Here is a 10,071-nt window from a genome sequence, read left to right on the forward strand (position 1 = left end):
AAAAAACTCAATATGGGTACTAGAACAAAGGTCAACACATAACAACATGATTGTAACCCAGTTAATGTACATGAATGTCAACAAAGTGTACATGCAATGTACGTGCATGTACATGCAACTGTAGGTGGAGCTAATAATAAAAAAAAGGACCGCAACCAACGTAAATAAGGATAAACACAATGTACACTGATGGTCATACTTTGATCACTGAAAATCCCAAATGTACACTCGTATATTATTGTACATCAAACCATATGCATTTGTACATTAAAAAAAGTTTTAAAAATGCAAAACAAATATAAAATCAAATATCAACATTTGGAAATTTATAATAGAAATGAATGAAAATAAGGAGAAATAAATGAAGAACAAAATAAATGAGAGAGAATTGAAATGGTTCTTGAAAAATAAATGAGAGAGAAAGAGAGGGAATGAGTGAGTGATGAGAGAAAAAGAGATGGCCCACTTTCAAAAATACTGCCAAAAGTCCCAAATTTTGGCTCTCTTAAAACCATCAAAACGACGTAGAGGTGCAGGATGCTCATCCTACACCTCGATGCAGGATCTAAATTGCGCAATTTAATCAAGTCAGTCGTCCTAAGTCCAAGTCGGTCGTTAGGTCGGGTCAAGATTTGGTAGCTCTAGAATTAGAAAGGTCTATTGATGCTAAAAAAGATTTTAGATTCAAGATCTTTACTTTTCTCTAATGGTTCCATTCATGTCTCTTCATCCTCACCAAATGGCGTCTAAGCATTCTAACTCCAATTCCAAAGACCTATTGAGAATCGACTGCAAATCCCTGCATTATCTGGAGAAGGATTATTCTATTCGGTAAACTTAAAGATTATCAATATAAATTTATGAATCTAAAGTATATAAGATCTACAAGTTGTCAATTTGCAGCTCCACTAAAATAAAAACAATTACCCAACAAGTAACACTAGTCTTATCATAATACAACAGATGATATTCTAGTCTTTGACAGATGACTATGATAGTGGAAATCATCTAAATCTCCAAAAACGCTATCTACTATAACCTAGCACTTCTGTGGGAGAAATTACAAAATAGGTGAAAATGAGAAGAAAATCAGTACCCCAAACAAATTAAAAAACAGCCTATTCCATTAATAGTACAGCTTCTAACTCCAGCAACATAGGCCACTCGACATATTTTTACCAAAAGAATTAATACAAAAGAACGAAAAACTTAGCCTAGTAAGGAAACCCTCTCAGTGGATGATTGATGCTGTTACATCAATTGGCTCTAAAAACTCCAACGATCCTTTCAGCCTGCGATAGGAAAAGATGCAGAAAATAATGAGAGATGCCATGGTAGTTAAGTGTCCTAATTTCAAGTAAAGAGAGCCAAACATACTTAAGAATAAGAGTGCACAAAATTCGGGAAACACTCAAAGCAGAGAAATAAGGAGAACAAGCACATTCATGGGGACAACATTACTCCATGCCAACACTACAAAATGGTACGTGCTCAACAGGAAGCTTCCAAGGATATGATTGGAGATGTAAAATTAAGACAAAATGATATTGACCTAATAACTCAACATGGTATGCAGTACTCATACTTCTTAATGAAGTGATACTTACACATAGCCTTCAAAGGCTGGAACATTACAAAGATCAAAAATCCGTCATGGATGCAATGAACACATGAGAACCAAAACTGTTAGAAGGATATGCCAAAAGTTGTAGCTTTCAGACTTTTTGCAATATGCGAGGGACCGTCTGGCCCAGTCAAATCTAACACAGACGAGGAAGGAGCTGGGACACTCAGTAAAAACACGATTCATTGTTGCAGCATTCTCCGTCTTTTTTCTTCGAGAAGCAGTCACGCAGATGAACACATTTAGATATACTCTTCAATCTAAATGGCTCCAAAATTTCACGCTAGAGCCACAGAGACAAACAACTTTCTCTCAATGCAGCCATTCATTTCCCAAACCTTTATATATTTCCTAACTCATATTCCTCGCCCAAGAACACTCAGATCCGTCTACACGATCAAACTGAATCGAGGATTGCACATAAGGCCTACTCCAATTAGAATTCTATGACAAGTACAAATGTTCATGCCATTATAGAGATGGTAAATGACCGTGGCCTGTGGGTCATTTCACATAACACAAAGGAAATATAACTGGTTTTTACCAGGTCTTCTGGTATATATATGTCCTTAGAAGAGGGAGAACGAGCCTAAGATTTGTACATTCAAAGAAGATTCAGTTTGCTAAGATAGACAAGCAAGAGAGTCCTTGAGCCGATGAGGCCTACCACTGAAAACACAGGAGCTATATGCCTTAAGCGCAAAACTGCTGGCTAAACGACTTCTATTGTGAATCACAGAATTTTAACATTGATGGATAGTTGAATAAATATGGAGAAAAATAGAATGTGAGCCAACTTTCTACAGCATGGATGAAACTGAAAGCTCCAATAAGTAAACTAACATAGGCCTCCTGCCATCCTACCCCCTTTTCTTGTGGCTCTATTCTGTTTCCATGAACTGAAGACTGTAAACTAGTTCTACAACTGTTCTCACAATCTCGTTCTCTCACAGTATTACTACAGCAGAATTTTTTTTTTCAAAAGAATGATTGTCTAAGCTACTTGTCCTTAGTAGTTAGTACTTGCTTTGTTCAAAAAGTTCTCCTAATTTCTCTACAGAGCTCCGAGAAAGAGCCCTAACCCTCCGCCAGCAGTGTAACCCATATTGGCAGCTATTGTCATATTATCATAAGCTTTTGTTTCCTTGTTTATGGTTCAGGAGAAAAGGGAAAAAAGGAGAAATCAGAACCATGGGCACGCAGATATTACAACATAGCATCCATGTAAAAGAGAAACCTATTTATTAGAGTCAGAAGACAGAAACATGGTCGTCAGGAAAAAAAGGGAAACTGGGGAAACCTTAAAATTAGAAAGCAAACACAGAATACGTGAACTCCACAGTTCTGGTATTTATCACTAAATCATCAGAATTTTGACGCCAATGAGCTTCAAGTGAAGTTTCTTCAAAGCACCAAGTATGAGAAAACAGAACAGCAGTTTGACAGGGATGCGAGAGAAAAGTAGACCCCGCATGACAAGCAGGATTGCATGGCTTGAGGGTTTAATTTTGTTGCTATATAACACCCCTTTAATCCTTAAGGAAAAGGGTATACTGTTTCTACCCAGGCTTCCAATTGGAAATAATTTACACCCTTAGCTGTATTGAATCCCAATACCCAAATTGCTATATGTCAACAGTTAAATACAGGATTCATCCGGAACTGATGACAAGTAGAAGTTGCTAGTGGGATCCATCCGGAACTGATAATGTGTGACCAGTTACATTCATAAGCCATATTCATCCGTTAGAAAACCTTGGGCCTTTTTTATCTTTTCTCAATTTTGTTTAAATTTCTATGAATAATCTTAAGTAGCTGAGCCCCAAGGACATATATTGTCACTTAATCATTGTATATAGTTCATGAATACATTCACATAAGCAAGTACAATTCTACAACAGCAGTCCCAATTGAATACCACAGGTCAAGAAAGAGTATTTAAAAGCAACAAGAAGTAGACGCTGAAAATAGTAACCCACACAAAATAATTAAAATTCAAGAATAACACAATTCAAGTAATGATGGCAAAGTACCTCAGACATGCCACAAACCCAAAGCAAACTAGACACTGAAGATTTATTTGTCTGAATGTCCCCTTTTACCCTTACGGCGTGCATGATGAGCCTGGGTATTACGAGCAGGCTTCATTGATTTTTTGCTGCACAATTAATTCAATGTCGAATATTATTCAGACTTCAGCTTTATTATATAGTACATCTTCATTTTGTTCCACCTTTCTTGGGTTCTTAAATGAAATAAAAGATAAGATGTGACTTACCAGAACATTGCTGAGCAAATTCTAAATAAATATATGACAGGAAGGGCCAAAAGAGCAGAGGCCTAAACAAGAGATTAACACATATATTAGAGCTTAAAGGAGGTCAATGGACTGGCAAACTGGGAAAACAACAGGATGAGACAGTCATTTACCACAAACCAAACCAATTCCTTTGTCGCTAGAGGTCTTGTAAGCTCGTGTTGCTTTAGCTTATCATGAACTGTAGCTTGGACCTAGCCATTGCATTACGAAGTAAGAATAACCTTTTCCCATTGAAGTATTAAATAACAAGTGGCCATTGATAATGAAGTAGACCAGGAGAAACAGACATGCACCAAATGAAACTACATTACAAGGCATCAGCTAAGATATATAGGTCATGTACTGCTTATTGGCATCAACTAAGATATATAGGTGATGTACTGCTTATTGACTACTGTACAGAACGACAATGACATTTCAGGTCTTCAATTAAACAAATAGTTTCACTGCTCTAATATGCAGAAATTAAATGTTAATATAGTTTTATATAACTCTTGAGAGTAAATCAGGCCACTCGAACAGTTGACAAATCTATACATTCTATATTTCATGATATATCAATCAAAAATCTCATCCTTTAATTTCTGCTCTAATAGGCTAATTTATATCAGATGGCATCAGAGCAGACCTTCTAAGGAGATTTATAACAGAACTTATTATGTCCAAAGGGCCATTTACTATTAATACGGTCAGTAATCTCACTATACTGTGCACCATAAAGCGAGAAATCATCCCATTATTTCAATTAATGTCTAAATATTACTTCTCCTAAGTTATAATAAGTTGACATTCATTCATCCAGCCTATTACGGTGGGTAAGCTATGGTTGTTAACTGAACATCTAAAATTGGAGAAAATGGAACTTCCATGGTTACGTAAGATACCTGTTCATGATATGTGGTTGCTGATTCCAGAAATTTCCCATATACATGAACTGCCTTCTTAGTATATGGCTTCAAGGTAGTCCTTGCTTTTTCAACATGAGGCTTTGCCACAGTGGCAACCTGCTCAATGTATGGCTTGCTAAATTTCTTCACTTCCTGGCATCATGAGACACATATCTTAGCATATCATACTAGCTGAGCACAACAAAGAAACAGAGGAGCTGTAAATTGCAATACCTGATAGTAAGGGTCCGCCAACTCTTGTACTTTAACAATGTGTGGCTTAACAGCAATCTTAGTCGTCTCATATGCCTCAGCAGACTTGGCTGTTAGCGTCTGGATATGAGGTTCAACATACTCCGTTACCACCACCCATTGCTCCTTCACCGCTGGGACCCATTTCTTCAAAATCAAAATTAAGTTATGAATGTCCAAGCTGGATATAAGGTAAATACAATGACAGATGCAAGTGTTGTCACTCATGCATACAAATTAACCATGTCAATCAACTGAAAAGTGCTTAAGAGAATGGACTACATAGCATAGACATGCACAGCATAAGCAAGCATAACCATTTCCATGAATATTCATCGATTGCTTACAGTCTTGACAGTTTCAATGTGAGGTTGAGCCCAAATTTCAGCTTGACCTTTCTTCTCCAGTGCCTGGTAAAGACGTTACATTACAAGCAGTGAGTTGGTGAAATCTAACATCTGAATTCTTATATATAACATGACTATCTACAACCAGCTTGAAAGATATCAATTCATTACAAAAAAGAGAGAAGGCAGTAGTAATAGTAGAACAACAAAATTGAATATCACGATATTACCTTCTGAACAAAAACCTCCATAACAGGTTTTCCATGCTCAATCCACTTAACCTCTATGAAAGACTATATCAGGAAAAACATCAGCAGTTAAAAAAAAAAAAAAAAGAGACTGCATTTATCGGATCTAATGAAAGAAAAACAATGAAATTATCATTTACCCAAGAACGAAGGGCATGATCCAAGAGCCAAGGTGGAAGCCATGCACCATGGACCTAAACATGGAGTAAACATCAAATTATTCAATCAACATCATTTTGCTCCAAACAACCATCAATGTCATTAGTCCTGGAACTAAAGTAGGTCACAAGCTAGTGCAGCACCACAAAAAATGAAATTAAATATCCCAAACCAATCATTACCTCCATCAACTCCTTACTTCTAGAGGTGGCCTCCATTTTAGCCTTCATCATCTCTTCCTGAATAAAATAAAAAATAAAAGGAAAGTGTTGACACTATGCTAAGGTAAATTATATATATCTAAGAAACTTCATCAACAAATAAAGATACCTCTGCCACTTGAAGCGCACGCTCAGTTTTGCGAATTCTGCTCTTCTGTTCATCATTGATCTTCTGAAGCTGAATGACCAAACATACAACAGAATTTGAGGGAAAAGAAAAGTAACAATCTCAAAGTTCGTCATTTTTTAGAATCCACACCCCCATTAATTTAGGCACCGTTCGGCATCAATTTAAGTTTCTAGTATTTGGTTTTATGAATATAAAAGTCATGATGTAAGGAGTACAATAAACTTAAAGTTAGTCATACTTACACTAAACATGTCAATTCTGAAAACTGACAGCTGAAAACTGGAACCTCTTTTTTTGGTTTTCATATTTTTGTTTTTGGTTTTCAAAAAACTGAAAACTAGAAACAAACACGACAAAGAACGAACCCTTACATAATCATAATTGTTTTAGTTCTCATCTTTGCTGTGAGGAAGACAATAAATGTTATTTGTGAAAAGGGGTTAGGTGTGTAGGCTTGATCTACTATTTTCCTAAGCAATCCTACATATAATTATATAGATATTAGATTTTTGTGATAAGGTTAACAATCATAGTCTTTAAGAATATAACTCTTTACCTTGCAAAACATTGGTCACAGGATCGAATTATCATTTTACTTTATTTTATGATGAAGGGTGGGGGAATAATTTGATGTATGTGACAACATGTAGATAGAACAATGCCAGAGAAGAGGTGCCATGTGGCAGATGGGCATTGACTTTTAAATAATATATATAAATATAGATTATCAACCAAAGATACTTTACCTAGTGGTTATCTTGTAGCCTCTACTAAAGATACGGGTTTAAAGTTTAAATCCCTATCCTACTCAAAATCTCGTCATCAATTGCAGGAAATTGGGGAAAGCTGCAACTACTGGACTGATCAGTTTGCAGGGAGGAAGACTTAAAGAAACCCAACTTACCTTGGGTGGGGCATATAACAGGCACAACTTGAATGACAGTTATTATGAAAGAAAATTTTCAAATACATGCGCACACAGAAACACATCCAAATATCATTGTAATATACTTCCTTTGCACTATATAAATGCAGACTTCCTCTTGCACTGTCTCCAATACGTTCGTAAAAGGCTTTGGCCGTTAACATCTAACTGTTATTAATAAAAATGACATTAAGTTGATGTTTGGAAAAAAAAAAACAATGAAACAATTCTAATAAGATCCTATATGATAAAATCTTATAAATTAGTGAGAATTTACAATCAAAGATTGTAAAATTTGACCAAAAATAATAGGATTTTTGCATTTATTTGAGAACTGCGGAATGGAAAGTATATAATATCAAAATAACCAAACACACATGTAATGAACTCAAGAGGATTGCGAAATTTTAGCACATTCACCATTTTACTTGCGTGTGTTCATTATAACCACTACTCTACCTTGTCTAATTTCGAGCTCAGTTCCTCAAATTTGTTCTCTGATTCTTTTGCTCGAGCTTCCAAGGCCTCCTTTTTCCTTTTCTGCTCTTGAACTTCTTTCTTCAACTTGTCAACCTATAAGATATGATAATACAAATACATCTTATTTAAGATTCACATTCTGATCAAATGTTTATAAGCATTTCTCTTGAACAGAGCTACCTCCTTCTGCAACTCACTAGCTTGAGCATGAGCCTTTCCGACCCGCTCCTCAGCATCAGATGTTCCCTTTTGCTGAATCAACGGAAAACCAAAAAAAGAAAAAGAAGAATCAATGATATGATCATATTCTTAACATACTTTGATACTTTTTAGCAAGGTCTAAAGCAACCATTTGATTAACATATACATGACTTTCCGTAACAATGCACCAAAGCTCACCATCCCACAGTCCCCACAAGAGAAAGCTAGTATTTTCAGACCCCTATGTCCTGAAGAATACATACAAAATATCCAAACCAAAAAGGAGCAATAAACTTAATATCAGACCTGAGCAGCCTCTATCTCGCTTTTCAATGATGCAACAATGTCCGACTTCTCCTGAATGCCCTTCTCCAATTGTGAGATTTTTTCATCCTTTATTTTCAGATTTGCATTGCTCTCATCAAGCCGAGTCTCTACAACATCCAACGAGCACAGTTAGCAAATAGGCAAAAGAACCTCAATGCATGACATAGCTTAGATTAGAATGCTAAAAAATTAGCATCTTTCAACACAAACAACGGATCATAGGTTCTTTCATCAATTTGCCATTACACTCTGACCGACAGTTTCATCAACGAGCTGTAATAATACAGATTAAACTTAAACTTTAGCTATATGATGGCAAAAAAAGAAACATCTACCATTACATTTTGATCATTATGCCACAATAATCGAATGTACTATAATTGAAAGCGTAATGAATCATCAACATCAGCCGTCAGCCAACTCAATTATTCGGAGAAATAACCATACATATAAAACTACGCACTACAGTAAGAGCAATGCTGCTATTATCTTCTAATTCAATAACAACCTACAATCTCAAACCCTAATTCTTCTGCGCAATCATAATTCAACAACACTTAACTCAAAAAGTACAAAACTTAATAAACACCAGTCACATAACAAAATCATACTTCAGCATTCGTCCAAATTCAAATCAAACACAACTAACATTCAATTATAACATTAATTCTTCACTAAACTAAAAAAATACTCATAACTAAGCAAAAATCAAAACACAAAAAAAAGTTAAAACTTCAGATTACAGAAATCAAAGCAATTAAAACGTATACAACAGTCATTTGTATCGGTATAGAGCGGAAAAATCGAAGAAAAAAAGAGAAAAAAAAGGAAATTAAAAAATCTAACCTAGAAGTTGGATCTTAGACTTAAGCTGGTCGAATTCAAGCTTAAGAGACGAAGAATCATCTTTAGAAACCGATCGAACTTCCGAATCCTCGGATTCTGCTAACACGCCGCTAAAAGTCAGCGAAAAAAGGAGAAAAATCGACAACAAAGCAAGCTTAAAGTCCGCCATTGAAGAGAGAGAAAAGAAAGAGAAATTTCAAAGCATACGCAGAGCTTCGAAACCCCCGACGAAGAAGAAGAAGAGACGTGATGGAATGATAAATATGGATTTATAATAAAAAGGAAGGAGAATTAAAAAATAAAAAAGGGAAAAAGAAAAGTGTTTGTATTTTTGTAGAATTTTGAAATTTATTTTTTGATGTGTGATGTAGGAAGTGCAAAGTGTGTGGGAGTGCACGATTAATTAGATGGAATGAATAAGTTTGGTTGGGAGGTAATGAAAGTGGAAATAAAGAAGACAAGTAGAGGGGGGTTGGTATTTGGTCAGTTGGTTGGAGATCGAATCTTAGAAAAGGTGTTATTGTTGAATCTAATATTGTAGAGTTTGTGATTTATATTTTAAACAATTTATTGTAGTATGAAAGTTCTTCAAAAGGGTACAAAAGTTGGTGTATCAGTATGTGTAAAGAGTTAAAGACATCTAATTACTAATTCATTTTCTTTTACTTTGAAGTTTCAAAAACTATAATTACAACGGACAATTATGAAAATAGTTTGATTAGTTAAATTATTGAGAGTTTTTTTTTTTTTTTGACAGTTAAGTTATTGAGAGTTATACTCCTAATTATAACATAACTAGTTTTCCACCCGTGCAAAAATGCACGGGAAGTTTATATTTTTGATTTAATTTTAATTTGTATATCAAATAAGAATATGTATATATTATGTTATACATGGTAAAACACTGCAAGTCTGCATGTAGCATTTATTGAAGAGGAAACACGAAAAAACCCTGTATCTCAACGAAGTGAATGAACATCACAAATGAATTATTAAATGACAATAATAATAAGAGTATTTTAAAAACATTTTGAACCACTTCTTTGTACTATACATTTGTGGTAATATTTGAGTTTTCACGTTCTTTATCAGCTACTAATGTTT

General features: G+C 35.1%; 1 protein-coding gene across 1 annotated transcript; it reads right to left on the reverse strand.

The window, feature by feature from the left end:
• Positions 1-832: 832 nt before the first annotated feature.
• On the reverse strand, positions 833-9,363 carry LOC104886699 (uncharacterized). The gene is made up of 15 exons (XM_010671174.4): positions 8,968-9,363; positions 8,101-8,228; positions 7,774-7,845; positions 7,573-7,686; positions 6,168-6,236; positions 6,020-6,076; positions 5,819-5,872; positions 5,661-5,723; positions 5,431-5,493; positions 5,066-5,230; positions 4,829-4,984; positions 4,055-4,135; positions 3,903-3,964; positions 3,658-3,782; positions 833-1,292 (listed from the first exon to the last, which is right to left on the reverse strand). The coding sequence occupies exons 1-14, from the start codon at positions 9,134-9,136 to the stop codon at positions 3,701-3,703; spliced, it is 1,335 nt and encodes a 444-aa protein (XP_010669476.2). The 5' UTR covers positions 9,137-9,363; the 3' UTR covers positions 833-1,292; positions 3,658-3,700.
• Positions 9,364-10,071: the final 708 nt, after the last annotated feature.

Source organism: Beta vulgaris, chromosome 2 (assembly GCF_026745355.1).
Source record: "Beta vulgaris subsp. vulgaris cultivar EL10 chromosome 2, EL10.2, whole genome shotgun sequence".
In the NCBI taxonomy this organism is placed as follows: domain Eukaryota; kingdom Viridiplantae; phylum Streptophyta; class Magnoliopsida; order Caryophyllales; family Amaranthaceae; genus Beta; species Beta vulgaris.